Source organism: Mercenaria mercenaria, chromosome 14 (genome assembly GCF_021730395.1).
Source record: "Mercenaria mercenaria strain notata chromosome 14, MADL_Memer_1, whole genome shotgun sequence".
Classification (NCBI taxonomy): domain Eukaryota; kingdom Metazoa; phylum Mollusca; class Bivalvia; order Venerida; family Veneridae; genus Mercenaria; species Mercenaria mercenaria.
In genome coordinates this window covers 75373585-75393470 of record NC_069374.1, presented here as the reverse complement: position 1 = coordinate 75393470, position 19886 = coordinate 75373585, and the positions used below count along the sequence as shown (strand labels likewise).

General features: G+C 34.0%; 1 protein-coding gene across 1 annotated transcript; it reads right to left on the bottom strand.

Annotated features, from left to right (window-relative positions):
* Nucleotides 1-5579: 5579 nt before the first annotated feature.
* Nucleotides 5580-19710, bottom strand: LOC123527731 (uncharacterized). The gene is made up of 6 exons (XM_045307368.2): nucleotides 19620-19710; nucleotides 19229-19297; nucleotides 10351-10686; nucleotides 9979-10109; nucleotides 7730-7958; nucleotides 5580-7255 (listed from the first exon to the last, which is right to left on the bottom strand). Exons 2-6 carry the CDS (start codon nucleotides 19287-19289, stop codon nucleotides 7116-7118), a joined length of 897 nt encoding a protein of 298 aa, XP_045163303.2. The 5' UTR covers nucleotides 19290-19297; nucleotides 19620-19710; the 3' UTR covers nucleotides 5580-7115.
* Between the last annotated feature and the right edge of the window lie 176 nt (nucleotides 19711-19886).

Genomic DNA, 19886 nt, shown 5'->3' with positions numbered 1-19886 from the left:
TTTCAAACAAACTTGATTTATTTATTTTATTCATTTATTTGGGTTTTACGGTGCACCAACACAGTATAGGTTATATGGCGCCAAACAGGACTACAAGTTTTGGTTTCACATCTCATTTACATCGAAATAAAAACATGATGTATGGAATCAAAATTTGCATACCTGCTGGAATCACAGAGTTACAGCAAAACCAAGTGTAAAGACCCTATTAATCGCCTCTTACGATCATACAAGGATAAGGCAGTGGTTCCAGTTTTTTTCATACACAGATCGTCCCAGAACCACATGGGACTTCAAGCAGTTCAAGAGTTACCTAAGAGTGACATTGACCTCGTAGCGAGCCATCCAAAACATGCGCTCTGCACGTCTCGTTGTGGTGGACATTTGTGCAATGTTTCTTTAAAATCCTTTACACAGATCAAGAGTTACAGAGCGGTCACGAAACAAAGTCATATGACCTTGACCCCTAAGTGTGACCTTGACTTTAAAGCGAGCCACCTGATACAGGCGCTCTGCACGTCGTCTTAATGTGGAGAACATTTGTATCAAGTTTGTTTAAAATCCTTCAAGTGGTTCACGAGTTACAGAGCGGAGTCGACACGAAATTGCTAACGGAGAGACAGACACACAGCCAGATAGACAGAGAGACAGACAGACGGCCAGATGAACACCTGGGGTATAGCAAAATACGACCCTTCCTTCGTATAATAACAACAAAGGTATTGAGACGCAAGATATTACGTTTTCTACAGTCTTCACAATGTTTTACCTGCTGACCTACATTTTGATCCCCGCTAACCCAGTTTAGATGGTTTTTTTCATGTCGGACGACGACGAAGATGTAATACGGATACATAGCGATCAGACTAGCTCATCTTTTTAACTTTGTCGCAGATGCCCAACTTATAATATTGAAGAACATTTCAGGAAAGTGTTATGACGCTAGATCAAATACTTTTTGCGAGGTGTATGACAAAACATTTCTCTGGCGAACAGACGGACGGACTGACAAATTCAAATCTTATCTTGTGCGGTTACATAATACGCCAGACCTTACCATCATTATAGGAATGTTTTCCTACCACACATAAATTAAAATAATCATGTTGAGACGGTCCCCTTGAAAAATCTATCGTCTTAGGTGTTCACAGTCCACGTAGACTCAATTCGCAAATGTCTATTATGTGGCTATTGAGAGATCAAAGATACGATAAACTACCTTATGAAGTCAGGTCAACTTTGTTGTTCCTCGGTTTGTAATAAAAGAGACCTGTAAGAAAAGCTCAATATCTATATATCTCTTAATTATTTACACCCGATAAATGATTAAATATAATAGATTGGTACGTCAAATGTATACTTTATATAAATCCAGATAGTTTTAGAAATATTCAAGTGTTTTAGTGTAAAATCTCAATTACCGTATTATTTCAAACTGAAGCGCCCATTAAAATTCTGAAAAAAAAATCATTTGTTTAAAAGTACCACCATCGTATAGATCTCACCAGGACGATTCCAGAGATATATGTAACTCTATACCCGCGAAACATAATTTTCGAGTAATTCTAGATCGAAAAATCCAAGATGGCCGCCAATATTAAGGTTATCTATTAAAATATCTCTATCTCGCTTATTCGGTATCGGATTGACTCGAGGTTCGGTTTATTTTATTAAGAACATTGCCTCACATCTTTTTAAGTGGAGTGGGTTGGGTCAAACAGTCAAGCATGAGTGATTTTCAAGGTCATTCAAACGATATGAATTTCAGCAGCAGTGCAGCGTATCCACCGCCGCCGCCACTTATGTGTAGCGAAGCGTATCCGCCGCCTCCGCCACTTATGTGCAGTGAAGCGTATCCGCCGCAGACGCCGCCGCCGCAACCAACAACATAGGAGAATGATGATGAGGAGGAGATGAGAATATGAGGAGAATGATGATATGGCGGCGGCATCTGGGTGGTAACGGAATGTTGGGTGCGGCCGTGACGTCATGGGAAATTCCGATTGACTCACCTAGTCTCTATTGTTATTTTGGAATGTTGGGTACGGTCATGACGTAATGGATGACCTTCATTGTTCTAGGGCATTGACCTGTTCGCCATCTTGTTGCGCGATTGTGACGTCATGGGTTTTTCCGCGTAACGTGATAACCTCGCCTCCGAGGCTCCTATTGTTCGTGCGCAGTCATAGAATACCACCCCATTGTTCCTGCGCGGTCATAGGATACCCTCCCCATTGTTCGTGCGCAGTCATTGATGACGTCATAGGGTCACGTGACGGGCTGCAGGGCTACAGGCAAATTCCCAAACGGGCCGCTGTATACTACTGACATTCATGTACTGCATCGGAAACCACAAGTTTGCAGCTTGCATTAGAATCCGTTAGTTTGCTTAAAACACATGTATGGGTGTCAAAAAAGAAGGTACTGGTATAATTTTATTGACTTGGGAATCTTAAGGGCCGGTCTTGTTAGCGTTAAAATAATACACGGAATAGGTTTTCTAACAATACTTTCTGCTACTGTAACAGTGTTACACTTTTGATTTAATTAGCATTCATTATATGATTCATTCACTGGTTATAGCTGCAGATGGGAATTTCCGGTCTCGAAGGCAACTGTTTAGGCGGTAAATGGGCTCTGCACCCACAACCAGTGATAGAATCTTTTTCTTGCATAACATATTCAAGAAATAATAATAGTTATAAAATTAATCGAACGACTTTCTTTTCAGAACTATTTTTTTATAGCAACGTATTTAAAAAGAAACGCGGTAAACCAATGTCCGTAAACAGGAAAGACGTCATGACGTTTCAAAGACAAATTACAATTCTTAATTCCGGTTTTGTTTTAACAGTTGCAGCGTAACGTTATGAATTTATAATAAAATGTCGTTTTTTAATCGAGAAAAAGTCAAATTCAAATCGCTGCTGTTTCCTCATTATAGAGGGCAATTTGACTCATATATAATTCATATTTATAAAAATTAATGCGCATAATGTACCATTCGATTTCGAATGAGTACATGTCTATATGCTCCATTCCGTTTTCTTTTTTGTTTATAAGTATACTAGAAATTCTGTGTTTACCATATTGTACCACATCGCGCCTCTTCTTACTATAACATGTATCAGTAATTCACATTCACCTGACGTTATTAGTTATTATTAGATTGATAAGCTTTAGGATTCTGCAGCTGAAAATTGCGTAAAATTTTTATTATTTCAAAAAAAGCCTTTTAGGAAAATTTGAAAATGTATATGAATATCATTAAATGGGTCAGTTTCAAGTTAACCTAGGTAGAGCTACCTCTTCACTGCCCCTGTCAAATAAGAGTGTTGCATGCCCGAGAGATTATTTACAGTACACTTTCAATGGAAGATTATGTGAAGTGCGTATTGAATAAACTGACAGTATCTTTGTTGTTGGAGTAATTAGATTAACAGTTTATATATCAAGTATCATTTCTACTCTTATTTCAGAGAAACAATGTAGCATGGTTAATATTGCTGTGTACCACTTTGTAATGAGTTTGTAGGAGTCAGTTGTCTAAAGGACAAGGCATTTAAAGACAAAGAAGACAGCATAGCTGTAAAGAAAGGAAGGCAAATAATGGAATCAATCAAAGCATGATGTTGTTTACTATAGGCATTTCAAACTAGAAGACTACAAAACAAATGAAAAAAAGTAAGTACACATTTTATTGAAACCGCTGCATCATAGCACAATTTAATAAAATATTTTTAGTCTTAGCTTCATTGATGTACTAATATTCTTGATGTTTAATTCTAACACTTATTGACAAAATAATCCCTGATTGATTATAAGTTATTTCAACTAATTATCAGACAAAATAATGCGTTTGAAGAACGGAGAAGTTACGTCTGTCTTCTTTGAAAGGATGTCTCACAAGATTACGAGCACTTTATGATGTTTTATACATGCTCAGGACCTGCAGTTGTTCCCTTTAATAAGAGAAACAAACTGAAGCCATGTGATCAGCTTTTTGTAACTTGAATGAAATTGCGTTAGAACAAAGATGACTACGAAATTTGATTACTATCTGGTTTGAGCAAAACAAGAGCCTTTCATTGTCGAAATGTTTCGGTAACTAGCTGGCGCGTGGGTTTTGTTTTCAAAGAAAAAAAGAGGGTTTTAGGTAACTTTCATAAAGGAAGCGACGTTCGTCACACTAGCATAAAAGATCTACAGCTGCAGCTGCAGCACAAGTAACCCGTGATGCACTCCGTGCTGTGCACAATAAATTCAGTTCTCCGGCGACTTGATGCTCTGCATCAGAATTTTACTTGTATTGCCCTGCAAATCTGAAACATGAAGGAGGATAGAAATGGTAGTTTGTGCGCATTCAATCGCTTTATGCATGGTATATGTACAATCACATTATACATTTTTGTTAGGGATCACTAGACATTTGTTCAATAAATAGATTTATGATATACAATGATAGAAAGGGACTGCTTGATACTACGCCGCTATGTGACAAATCGTACAGATTCAACTTTCCTTTGGAAGCATAGAAAGAAAGCAAAACATTATCAGAACGGTTTAATTGAGTCTGTTCATGACAGTAAGTATATCACAAAATAAAGTTATACAGTCCAACCTGTGTTGCTTTTTAGGACTTTTCTTTATGTTGTCTTGGCCTTCGCACGGATTATGCAGCATATTTCGTTGTTTCGTCCTGGCATGGGCCGACGTGCCAACACGATACTAATAACGCAATAAAACGAACTATAGAACGCGACAAAATAAACGGTTTATTTTGTGATAAAGCGCACCATCAATGAAAGTGTCGTATACCAAGAGAAAATGAAATGTTTTGTTGTTTCACACCATTGATAAAGATTTAGATTTGGTGTGTTTGCGTGCACGCACACCATGTTGACACTATGAAATGTGCTACATGGCAGCGCGAGCCAACGCGACAAAACGAAACATTATATTTCGTCTTTGCTTGCGCCAAAAATGAAATATTGATTTGTCAATAGTGCGCACGCCATTGCGAAATAAAATCTTTCGTTCGTTCAAATAAAATCTTTCGTTCGTTTCGTTCGTCGACTTGAATTTTCAACATTTCTTTTTAGGCTCGTTGGTACGGGTGCCAGAACGACACAACGAAATGTGCTGCAAAATCCTTGTGCACACCAACGCGTTATAACGAATGATTTGTGTCCGCAGGTAGTCTTCGATACAAATTTTACTGTATTTAGAAAAAGATGATTTTTAATAATAGTTACAAACAAGATGTAGCCAAATGCTGTGAATAAATAGTAATCGCATTATAACAAATAGTTCTATGTTTGTTTGACTGTATGCTCTGTATTGCAATAACGAATAATAAAATATGATGGCAATGTATCTGTAGATGTAATAATCAACTATATTAATGCCTTGAAAAGAGACACAATATTACCCACGTTGTTTTTACCCCGACTTGTATCAGAGACTGAAGGAACAGTAGTACAGTAGATACCTTACTTTTCTGATGGTTTGGAAAGTACAAGACATATTTATTTAGCATGGTATAATTTGAATTAAAAAAAAATAATTTAAAACAGTATATATTATATGCATTTATGAAATCTATATATTTTAAATTCAGTTTCAATGTTATTAATTTTCTAATTCATACAATTAATGAATGAGATATATATTAAAACACTGATTCACAGTTCATTCACTTTGTACATGTACATCTGTAATTTATTATCTATTAATTCATCCCGCTGTCTCAAGTTCTGGTCTCCACCTACTTCCTTCAAATAGATACTAGAGTTTACTACTTTGTCTTTTATAAACATATAATTATATTCAATAATCAGTAACAGACAGACATATAAATTCATTGAATGTCTGAGACATTGGCTGTTGGAGCCTCCGTGACAGAGTTGTAAATGTCGCTCCTCACTTCTGTGTGTCCGAAAATATTTGGTATACAATAGTTTATATGGGGATGCTGTCCAGTTCGCCAAAGACAGATCTGTAATTTTAATAGGATGTCCTCTTGTACCCTGAAACAACGCCCGAAGGGGCACCCGGGTATTCCTCCACCATTATAAGCTGGAAAATTCGCCATTGCATAGATATGACTATAGATCCAACCAAAATCTAATGCATTTATATAGAATTACCAAGAGTTACAAAAAGCATCTATACCATTACAACAGCGCCCACCAAACATTAATATTAACGTTAATTTGCATGGCATTGTCATTGCATCCAAAACATCATGAAGCAGTAAAGTACAAGCCTACATAGCGAACGGAAATTAAACAACATCACATAAAAGGTCATAACAACTACGAATATACAATCATAATCTACGTAAGGTGTTTAACTAATTTTTTTATAGACTATACACAAAAGTAAATATAAGTCCATCTACTTGTTATTAAAAGGAAGCGCGACTGTGTTAAATCATTCTGCGACGCTTGGATCAAAATGCCAAAGTATTATTTATAATTAAAACCAGTTTATTGACGTTATCCTGATGGAATTAACGTTGATTCTTTTTCACGAATCCAAAATTGATTTATGAATCAACAGTTGATTTTCAAAGCTTTCTGCAATGAAATTGTCATAAACGGGAAATTCAGGGATGGAAGTCGCGGCCCCTCGATCCACAGTCCTGTGCATCACCTACCGCGGTCATAGTCTTTTGTGCACGAATCTAAAACGTTTTAAGTTAATATTATTCAATTAGTTGTTAAACTAGGCTCTTTGTGAATACGTCAAAGCCATATTGTGTATTACATGCATGTAATTAGAATTGTATATTATGAAATCACAATTTTACAACTCAAGTAGACACAAACATACCTGAATAAAGTGTACATTTAATTGTATGCTTGTTTGCACATTAGTTGAAGAAAATCAGTAATGGGTATATTGTCAAGCTGTTGTTATCTGTAATATAATTGAACCTTGCCATTTTTTGTGCATTAGGTCTGTGTAAAAATAATCTCGCCGTCCGACTCGTAAAAGTTATATAAATGCGTATTCAGATACCTTTTGATGTGTAATAGACGTGTCTATTTCATACAGCAACGATTTACTTGCACATGTATTTAGAGGAAATAATAAATACTATTAGTATTTTAAGCTGAATTTCGACAATATTTGAATAACCAATAAGCGCCAACAAGCAACAGAATTGGTACAAGGAGACCAACACACAGACCTACAATGAGACCAACGTTAGGTTTACTTTCCTCTTTTTCACCAGCAGGGCGTGTAACTGAAATAATACAAAATAAATGAAATTGATGTATCATCAACCATTGACATTCAATCATGGTACCCATACTGTTTTAGCAAAGTTTAAATTCAAATCAAGATTGTTCTTGGCCAAACTTTATTGAAATCTCCAAACGAGTCTGTGTATTTTAAGTAGCATTTGCATACACGGTTGGAGACCGAGTAATACATGCAGATGCATGTATGTTAATTACATGTATTCATATCAGTTTTGTTAACATCCTATGTATTAGGTAGGCATTTTTTATTCTCTAATCAATTAATGTCCATTCAAATGTAGAAATAATTTAAGTTATTGTTTGTTGTAATAAAAACCTTTAGTATAAGGTCATGGACATTTTAATTATCAAAATTATAGACATAGGCAGTATGTTTCTTGTCGGTCTATATCAATTGTTTTAGACTAAGACTAAGTTTAATTTCATCAACTATCTGCTTACTAAATGCTACGTACGTTCTATTCTGTACGTTTCTGTAGAGTCAACAATAACACTGTCTTCAGCATCTTCGTGTTTAATTGCAATTTGAAAATAATATTCCTTGCCAGTCTGTACCTCCGGTATAGAAAGTGTACTTGACATCTGAAGTACTCCATCTCCGCCGCAAGTTTCAGGTGTGCATACAGTTGAATCTTCAGCATCAGTTGGTGAACCCATCTTGTACAGTTCAGGTGTTTGACCTGCCTGATTGTTATGCAAAGAGAAGTTTCATGACAAGATCGGCACAGTCTTTGTAAAATCATACATAAAGACTATTGTTATAGTAAACATACAGGACTAAAGGCAGTATATACGTTAATCCAAATTTTATATAAGATGTTTTATCCAACAGACTTATTTATTAAGGACGCTCGCTACAGTTTCGTAATTTTTTTCTCAATAATAGATTTTGATGAAATGTTTTGTATTAAAAGATTATGTTATGATGTATTGAAAATGAAATAAAGATACCAGGTCACCAGCTTTGTTTCAGTTTAATTTGCCCCTAGATATGGTGCTGTTTTAAACATTTTTCAAAATTTCTGTAATCCTAAAATATATTTTAGTAAAGTACAATAATCAGCATAAATTTGATTATCTAAGCATTTTTATAACGGAAAACAATATATCTATTTGAAACATGCTCAGAGAAATCAACAGAACATGATTTTGTAAAGAAAGGAATACTTGTTCAGCAGAACAAAGGGCTAGTTTTGCATATTTTTGTCAGTTTTAAGTTGGTACTTCTGCTATTTTATCAAGTTTCACATAATAGTATTTAATCAAACTCTGCAAATACCTTTGGTTATATCTACCTAATCTAAAACAAAAAGAAAATTGATAGGTCACCATATTAGATGTCGCTTAATTCAAATTACAACGAGGTGGGGTGTGGCGGGCATTTATACAATGCAGGCTGGTACGAAGTACTCTTTCAGTGTTTGAGCAAATGACTTAGAAATATATATATAAAATTATCAAACGGCAGATTTCTTAATAAGCGGATTTTAAGGTGTTTCTGAAGCATTTTGATGGCATAGAACGATGAAAGTTTCCGCCTTTTTTTAACAAAACCTATAGTTTACGAATGTACGGTACGGGATTAGAAACAGCTGTGACTCAATGCAGAGTTTGAGCGCTGGTATAAATAACAGACTCCAGTATATGTCGGATTGAAGCAATTTGAACTAAAAGTACTTTAAATGTATATATTTTGTAACCATGGTGATACTTACCCTAACCTTTAGTCAGTATATTATATATTTTGTACATTAAATGCATGCGAACATACAATAATTTGCGAATTTTTGCCGTACACGACATTAGATAATTACTTCCGGGCATGCACAGAAGACCGCACCAACTCTGCAGTGAGCTACATCGATTAGAAACACAACCAAATTGGCACGGTGTTGGGGTAAATATCGACCCGTCCGGAAAAACTGTAGCGAGTGCCTTTAAATGTAATATTAAATTTTCGAAAAGAAAACTCGAAGCAAATGCAAAACAAAAACATGCCAATAACAAAATGATAATGGGGTGCTTTAACGGAAATGTTTGTTTGACATAATGTTAACACAACCTCTAAGAAAATCATCTGGAAGTATACAAAGCAACTAAGGAAAACTGTTTCAGAGTCAGATTCACTGAATGTTTCATAACTGCTGAAGGGAATATAATGAAATATGATCCAAATTTGGATTGCCGTAAAGATGCGTGCAAAGAGACCGAATCATATCTCTATCTTGAGTGTTTCTAATTATCTCTTCTACGAATCGTAAGTCTGTCCTATATATTTTCAGAATTATCTTCCTTATTCTACATAGAACCTGGGGACAGAACCTTTTCAATTTCTGAATGGAGTCAAAACAACAAAAGATAAATATCCAAGTCTAGTTCCAATAACGGAACCTCCTCAAACTGATATCCACAACAATGTGAACATACATACGCCACGCTAACACAAAGGCAGAGACACAGCGGCGGATATATTGGTGTCAGTCAGACTGCCCTTGTTCTTAATCTAGTTTTCTTTGTGATTTGAATTACTATTTTGGTAATAAATATGAACATGCATTTACCGCTACAAAAATGGGTTGTTGAAAAGCGGTTTCGATATAATTTTTCATAAATACCCCGGTAGCTGAATATATTTGAAAATGCTTTCTTATGGTGAAACAAAGCCAGTATGCAAAGACTCAAAAATTGGGCAGTATATTCATACCTCGTAATAATACCACTGCATTGTTATTGCTGAACTTGGAAAGACACATCCTGACACCGCAGTTATCGTGATCATCTTCTGGCTGTCATCTTTTGATTCGGAAATTGTTACAGAGTCTTGTTTCGGGAGAACTAAAATAAATCTGTATTTAGTCCTGTCGTTGACAGCATTCTTGGTATTAGGCGTTTATCGGGAGTTTTGATTTATAAATGATTGACAAGCTTCTAAAATAATTTTAATGACATTTCAATGAAACATATTTCAGAAACTGAGATACCTTAGTTGAAAAGTAGTTTTTTTACTGGTAGAAAATGAACATAATACGTCTTTAAAAAAATACCCGAAAAGTGCCCAAGTAAAACTATAAAATACCTTTTACTTCTAGTTGAACTTGTACAGCATTCGAACCATCCTCACATTTTATTTCATGTCCATTGGCTTTAAACGTTACAGGATTTATTGTCATGTTGAATACTCCTCTAGTGGTGTCGGAGGAAAATTCAATATTGTCAATTCTGAACGGTGGGTATTGATCAAACTTGACGGTTGTTATATATTCGGCCTGTATATCAGAGTCAATTGACCAGGTCATTGAGTAATATCTTGGGATTGAACAGATAAACGTGACCTTAGAATCACACTGGACCGTCTTGATATCTCCCAAACTACCAACACTGTCTATTGTGATAGCTGCTACAGTTGATACCTCTGTAAGAGAAACGGAAATAGGCTTTGTCGGAGTTTCTGTCATTACAACGTAATGTAAATGTTTTAACGACTGAGATAAGGTTTGAAAACCGGACTACTATTGGAACACATTCCTATGCAGTTTCTTTTATGTTGACAGAGAAGATGTGAGAGTTCTTGCGCACTTTTTGAGCAATGCTTTGGATTTAATACTGAACAATATTTATACAATGTAACCTATAAGTGTTTGGTTACTTCTTTTTGTTGCAAAATATTATGCAAATTTGTGGAATCGATTCGGATACACAGTGTCGGAGTACTTGTAACCATTATAGAGAGTTAGAACACCAGTGTCGGATAAAAGTCTTCTACAAAGATAAAGTTTTGTCTTTGGGGTTAATATGGTATAAATAAAGTCAGTGTGCCGCTTATACTGTATGAGAAAATGGTTATCAAGAAATATAAATATATCCGCAATGGTCAGTGAAAAGCTAAGAGGGAATTTTGTTACTTCATAAGTAACGAAATTTAAGCATAAATAAGAGAATTTATTGTGTTATCCCTGGTATTTGTGTGGCTCATGCTATATGTCATTGGTTTTTTTTGTTGTTGTGTTGTTGTTTTTTGTTATTTGTTTTCGCACATGCATCTTATGGATAATGCTTTGTTTTTATGTACACTTTTACCGAAATAAACCTACATACTAACCTGCCTGCCTGCTACCTGCCTACCTGCCCACCTACATACCCACCTACCTACCTAATTTTAAGCCAAAGTTACTATATTTCCACCGGAACAATTAATATTTATACTGTTCAAAAAACAAAGTGTGCATGACCCTTTCTCCTGAAACTTTGTAACCAGTCCAACTATGGTTGTCGTAGTGTCAATACAGAGGAAGCGCACTCAATTAAGGCTATTTTGACATTTTCATTATCTTATAAAGTGTCAGTGGCTCATATGCAATATTTAGCACGTCGTTTCTTCCGATTTCGTTGCAATGTCGTATGAGCATTTATGATGTTACAACCACATAATGTTCCAACGTTTATCACAAATAAAGGTGTATCCTAACTAGAATGTCGGGGCTTTACTTATGCTTGGCACTTGCACTTTGCGCAAAAATGCTTTATAGCGACGAACCTCGCTCTGATATATGATTTTCAACGATAGATATGTCTATCATCGAGATGTTACTTTTAAATTATTGAAACGTTATTGTAACTTTATTGAACTGATGGGTGCATGACTGATTAAAGGTATGGTGTAAAATTCGAGGACACATTTAAAATGGCATAAAAGAAAAGTTGTATTTTTGTTGACACAGTATCCGTTTCATGTACCGAAAAATTGTACTTTTTTGCAGATAAATTTTATCATATCCCACTCAAATTGCTTCTAATTTCAGTCTCTGTCTCCTTATGTCCACGTTATATTTGGGAGGTCTTGGTTTATAGCAGTATAATCTGTTGATTTGTGTAATAATCAAAATCATCTCATTACTTCCCTTTATTTGTAAAAATAGAATACAAACTGATATTTCTATTTAGATTGGCAGCATATTATTCTAATATATTACTTGTATATGTAAAACTTCTGTTATATTATTAGTAAAAATGACACAATAAAAGAAACTTAATAAACCTTATACATTTTTAATATTAAAAGGTTGCTATAAAGTAACCTTTAAAATCTGACTTTTGTTGAGTGATTACAATTAGTATTACGCTCACCTGAGTTATAAATACTTAGCGGAATTTTGACGTTCCGCCTGACAAGGGTGGGCAAAGTTACAGGAGGCAGAAAATAGTTACCCTTCTCACTGGCACCAGAACAGAAAGAAAATGCCTTTGTAAGAGGCAAGAAAAATTATCAGAAGTGTAAAAACCGTGGTATTTTATTAGTGACCTTCCCCTAAATAGTTTTTATATATTTGTATCTTTGTAGGTATTTCATATCTTCATAGCTTACATTACAATTCTATATCTCATTCTTTGTTTTTTAGTTCGAAATTTGGAAATGCATATAACAATTCCTAAATGTAAATTTATGTATTTGTTCTATTCTTGAGACTTAGTTACTTCTTACTCCCCCGCCCCCTCCCAAGATGGAGTAGGATTTGGCAGCCGCCTCGTAGCAAGTATATTCATAGTACATGTTTTCCGTGAATTGATAGTTTGTGAAGTTGAGTTGAATGTGTTATTTTAAGATGGTCTTGCAGTTTTGTTTTACAGTAGAAATGCGTGCAGATTTCGTTTAGTTTGAAACACAGTATTGAAGTACATACACGATTGTGTTGGTGTTAAAGCTAGAAAAGGTGTAAACAATGCAGATACATGAAAATGCAGATAGCAAATCCTAAATGTGATTTTATGTATTCGTACTCCATTTTTCCCTCGATTAACTTTAATTACGGGATAAATAATTCATTTACGTTTGAGTGTAGCGAGTTATTAGGAAATACAATCTTTGTTTACAATAGAAGGGGGCAATTTTTAGGTTGAAACCACGAAGTGTTGAAAACCTATAATACCGATTCCCAAAGCTTGCAAAAATATCAACTAACCATTTTCACTGAATGACAGATTAATCCGCTGTAAGGTTTTTGCCCGTTTTTTCGGGCTCAATCGACAGATATTCTTATTGATATAAACTGTTTTCTGAACATTGTTCTACAGTCGGTTGATATTTTCATACATATGTAAATACAATAAGGTTAAAGAATGCTCATTTCGTATTAAAATTTAAATTTTAAAGTCTGTTGATCCTCAATATGGCTAAGTGAAAAGCGAAGGTGTATTCCTTTAAAACACTTAGAAAAAAAAAACAGACGTGACCGAAGCGCACGAAAATATGCCATGACGAAATAGTTCAAAACGTATAATAAAGATTTCTGTAGTTTAGCCTTAATACATATTGCACTCGTCAGTAATAAAACAGCATATGATCTGAATCATTTTTATTAGTTGTATTTCTACCTGTCCTGATTCGAATGACAAGGGAGATCACTGTGTATGAGTAAGCTAAATGATAAACTGCTTTATTTCATTTAAAAATAAATTTGCTTTCTGAATTACTTCCCTTTATTCTTATTTATCCTTATTTTTGTACACTTTTATAATGACCGATTCATATTAAATTTTTTATTTAACATTTTATTTTAATCGTTTTAATATCTTTGTAAGATTTATGTAAAACTGAATCAATATATTTGTTTAAGATTTCCTTTTTATAAATAATTATAACTGTAGTATATTAATTGCTATAATAGTCTACTTCAGCACGGAAAGCTACACGTTAAAAGTTAAACAAATCGTCAAGCTGCATGTGCACGTCTGGTTAACTTACACATTGTCCTCGATTTAAATGTAACAAAATATTTTAATACTTACAAAAAAATAATTGACATCCTTCAAATCCTGAATATAAACAATATTAGCGGTACATTTCTAAGACTTTTAACAACAATTTCATCAGTTCCGGATTGTATTTTAATTGTTGTTGAATTGAAAAATTCACATGAAAGTTGTCATTTTTGATAAACGTTAATAAAACAAGGGAAAAAGCTACAGAGTTCTTAAAATAGATTATTAAGCAAAATAGAACAAATCCGTACATTACAGGGAAATTTTTTGTCGGTTAAAAACTCATCAGATCTTAGGGTTTCTTGTAATTGTCTTTTCGACTCAAATTTAAATAAACTTTTCTTAGAATATCAAGTGTGGGTGTTTGCCTGATGTGAAAATTTTCTCGATGTTGGCCTACATTGTGTCCTCGATAAATGAAATGTTTGATTTCTTTAAGCAAAATTGAAATCAAAGCATAGCAAGGGCATTTGCGCTTCTTTCCCCGACGATTTTCATGTGTATAGTTCTTTTTCTTATCTCAAAACTGCATGGAAGTCGAAACAGCAGGAACTTGGGGTAGATACAGGGCTATTTTCTAGCTTGTTGGACCCCACTGACTTCTACTTTTTAGCAGGTCGTCGTTTTGTACAACCATTTTAACAAGTAGCGGGGTTTAAAGACAACAACCCATGAATTTAAGAAGAGGGTTGCAACATTTTTAATGTTTTGGGGTCACGATACTTAAGTCGTGACATCAGTACATTTTAATTTCTAAAGGGGGGCTAAACAAGAAGTTGATTCGCAGAAATGTGTAGAATTAAAATAACCCTTGCTCAAAGAATTGTGAAAGTTGGTGTATTATGTGAGATCGTGTTAAATTTTGAAAATAATTAGATTTTTCAATTCTGCCGATACTTGAACCTACTACATAAAATACTTTTTAAAGTATGTCTCTAGCTAATAGACTAAGTTTAAGAATAAGATTCTTATTTGTCAAAACGTTATTCTATATATCTGAAAATTATATTTTTAATGTGTGGCAGTCGACAAAATTTGCCAAGAAAACATTCACTCAAACATTATATGTACAATAGACTGGTGAACACAGAAAGTATAAATTTGGGTTTGGTCAAGAATGTGTAAATTTTTTGTTGTTGCCTGCTGCCAACTGTAGATTTGGGTTTTTTAGTTTTCGAAACGCTATACTAACTGGTAATCCAAAGACCGACACGCAGAGGTAAAAATCCAAGATGGTATAAAATGTGGGAAACTTTTTTTAATTCTTAACCTTCTAAACAGTTTTCTTTTATATGCCAATCCGCTAGAACAAATCATTTTCTTTAAAATTTTTCTATTAAGCCTCACAATTTAGCAACTGTAAAAAAAAACACTTGAAACCTACAAACAGTCATGGAAGGTGAGCAAATTTAAAATCTTTTGGGGATGAATTACTTGGAGAATGATCTTGGAGTTTAACTTTTGATGTGTGAATGTTTGGGGTTTAACTTTATGTGTGTTGTGCCTGCATAAGTGCATTCTGATACGTACGTGTCATTGCCTGTAGTCTTCTGATTTTACAATATTATTTTCTATCCTCTAATTTACGCTTGATAATTCTTTTGATTTACTAATTTATCACCCCCAATTTAGCAATTCTTGGAAATATGCTTCAACTTACAATTACAGAAAAATAAAACTTGACACATAGCAAACATAAATAATATTGGGGGTTGAACTATTGGGGATCGATTTCTTAGAGAATCGTTTGATACCCTGGGAGCATAGACCACAATGACACTTTTTTGTTTTATCTTCTTTGATATAAGCCAGTTTGGAAAAAAGGGAAGCGCATTTATGTACACATGATTGTAGTTTCTGTTGAATAAACTTATGGAAACGCAATTATGGTATAGTTTAAAAGCAGAAATACAAACTTTACTTTTAACTTTAACCAAACAGCTTCGACTAACTTTTTGTAGCATAAACGTAGCCAAAACATCAGCAACATTCTTCTTAAAACAAGCATAAATAAAGCTGATTTGACATAAAAATAGGTTTTACTATCGGAAAAATCTATTGATATGGACTAAATTCGAGTAGACCAGGTGGCATATCCGGGGGAATAACTACCTTCATGCCCTTTAAAACCAGCCCCTGTGAAAATGAAAGTTACATACACACTTCTTACTAGTTCGATAAGTAAACGTTGGACTTAAATATTTTACGATTTTGACATTCATATAGTTCGATGTTTAACGAAGTTTTTCCTAAATTTCCCGTAAACCTTTCCGCAAAATATTTGCGGGAAAGGGTTTTACAAGTTTTACGGTGGAAGTGACTAAAATGTGATAGGTAAATACCAACAACGGACAAAGAAACCCTATTTACACATCCATTGAACATACGTCTTACTGAAATTAGCGAAGACCTGTCCTCACTTGAAAGTGAAATTTACATGCATTCGCTTTTTTCATCACAACACAAACTGTCCAATTTTCTTTATTAAAAAAATGATTTAGACGCAAAGATTCTTGTCGGATTTTATATAAAAAAATGCGGCCCCCTTACTAAGGTAACGTCTGTGTAGTGTGCATATGATATAATTTATGGGTTTTAAAACAGCAACTAACGTTTTTGTTAAGTTAAAATTTTCATTAAAGTTATGAGTTCATATAAAAGCGGTTTAAACAACTACAAAGCATTCGGCGTACAAGTGCGTTAAATAATGGCCGCAATTTTTTACTAGTGCGCTTATTGCTCATGATATTTAATTAAATTACGCTAGAATATTCTGTGCTATGTGTAGGGAATAATTCCTGGCGCAGTTTAAATTACGGTAAACCAAATTTAACACGTGTTTTGATAATTTTTCCTACATTTTCACTTCAATAAAAAAGGTTGAAATTTTTGCTATGTAAATGGCTGTCATTCAATTAAACTTGACAAAGGGACATGTTGAACGTTCAAATATTAAAGGGAATTCCGATAGTTTTTTATGCGCATCTTTCTGCGCAGCCGATACTTTCTATGGAAAACTGAACTGAAGTCAACATTTGTTGAAACATGTTACAGACAGTCTTAAATATGAGGAATCTTGAATGAAATAACATTTTTGATAAGTTTTATCAGTAATCAAATGTTGATACTGGTTTATGTTGTATTGACAAGTATCATGCCTGACAGGTATCTTGGTATTATTGTGGTTGTGTTTTTACATCGCATTTTGGTACAAAGACAGTGTTGTTCATATAATGTAAGATAATTGACTTAGTACTGATAAGACAATATCACCTTTCAGATTATTTAGTATTCAATTATAGAAAGAATTAAGAATTTTTAAAACTTTTTTTTAACTTCTAGCAGACATACATGTAATCAATTTGGTCAGGTTCGCGCCATTTTCCGTCCGAACAGATGTATTCTAGCGGTCTTAACATAAAATATAGCCTGGTGACCCATACATTTTTAGCCATTTTTATGCTCACAATACAATTATCTATACACAAGAAAAACAGGAAAAAATTCTATGAAAGAATTTTTTCAAAATTTAAAAAAATATTCTTCACTATGGGTATTTTTCACTGAAAAAAGTTCACAAAAGTAAATATGAAACAATATTTTTTTTTCATTTGTACCCATTATTGTAAGGATAGAGTATTACAAATATGACTATGATATCAAATAAGTATATAATAAAATCTGTAAAAAGAAAAAAACCTTATTGTGCTGTCTTGATGTATATTTTGGTTGGTATTTATAAAAAAGAAGAAGATCATGAAAATGTTGAAAAATCGCTAGCAGTTTCAGCAACAGTGGGTGTGTTCAAAACATTTTTTCACAAAAACAAGCCTGGTGACCTATTGTTTTTATTTGTTCATTGTTTTCAGCACAAATTTTCCTATCATATATGTGAATTTAAAAAAATTCTATGAAAGGAAAAAAACTATAGGAATTCTCTTTAAAAGGCACCCTGTGCAAATTTAATGTTATTGAACTAACTTCTTACCAGAACCACGTTTTTCGAAAGGTTTCAACCTTTCTGTGCTTTCAGCGCTTTGATTGCCAATAGCCGTCTTCTTTAGCACGACAGGCCCAACGCAGCTGCATATACAATGAGAATTAATACAGGACAAAACGTTTATGTTTAGCCATGCACCGCAATGCCCCAGCATAATTTTTTTATCTTTTTTGGGAGGAAAGTCAGAAAAAATCACGTTTATTGAACAACCAGCAATCTAAATAAGTTTCTGTCTCAATCGAACAGGGTTCCCAATGACGTCATCAGACGATACGTCATTCAATGCGATCTCGTTTACTGGCAGTTATACGCCGAAGAGGTGGTCACTTTATATATTAGCTACTAGTGATAGAAGAAAAGCGCTGTGTTAAGCATATCCTACAGTTTCCTGGTTTCTTTCTTTTAAATATGTGAGTTATAAAATTGATCCTACTTTATAAAACACCGATGAAATACACGTTTTTCTGCAAAAGACGACATCATATGAGCCACAAAATTAACCTTTAAGTTGATACCAAATATGCGCATGTATACACTAAGGAGCTGCGTACATGGTTGTACAAACTTTAGGCACAGTTTCGTTTTTGAATGGGATTCATCAAGCAATTTTCAATGGCCTGGCATTTTAAATTATGACATGCCTGGATGTTGTATTATGAACAAATAAATACTGTCTCGCGAAGTGCATATGCAGAATTGCAGAAACTGATCTTGAAACTGATCTTTCTTATGATTTCGAAACAGTAACTGGTCAAGCATCACTGCCCATTGACACGATAGGACATAGTTTATTTATACTGAGACACAAACAACACACTTGTGAAACAACGCACATTTTCCACCCTTAAGTCTTCAGAAACATTTCTCTTAATTTACTTGTATTCTTATACTAATATGTTAAATTCACCTTTGTACTACCGTGTTAAGTTACACCATGCGGCAGAAATAATCATTGTTTTCTTGTGTTTACTTTCAATGTAAACAAATAGGATGTGTTACACCAAAACAGGTGGCAGCCATTTTTGTATAATGTTTTCTATTTTTACAGTGTATTGTTTATCGTATAGTATAAAGTTTAATATAATTCTACATGCCAATACAAGACAATCATTTAACATTTTTAACATCACTGACCATATTTCAAATAATTAGTTCTTACTTGTACTACCGAACGAGAAACGAAAGGAAAATGACTTACCAAATACAACAGCGTGCAACCAAGTAAGACAAATCAGTATATATTTTTCTTCTTGTCTCATTTTTCAACCTATCGAAAACATATCAGTTCCATATTGAGTGAATAATTGATTAGTATATTATATAGAATACTATAAAGAAGGACATGCAAAAACTTTATGTTGCATTTTTAAACACTGGATAACCACTTAAATCGAAGTCGTTGTGATAGTCGAACAGTTTATTATATCTAAAACTGTTTGAGTTTTATTGACATAAAGAGTGTTAAATTTTAATTCCTTTTATAACTAAATAGCGTTGAAGAAATATGCCTAAAACAAAGTATATTGCAAAAGGTTTCTACATGAAAACAGTTTTACTGAAGAATAACCGATATAAGAAATAAATATTACCTGCCATTTAACTCCAGCCGTAAGATTTTTTCGAACGAATTTATATTTAAACGACTATTGAAACATGGATACCTTAACATTTCATAGTGGAATAATAAAGTATTGATTGTAATTATTTATTTCCTCGTTCGGTTTACACTAGTAACTATAAGTAAATCACCGTCAAACTATTCATTAAGTGGTATGTTACATGATTCCTTTTTAAGTTTTTACTTTAGTGTTGAATATAGATCCGTCGTATAGCACAAAATGTAGACTGGTGATTTA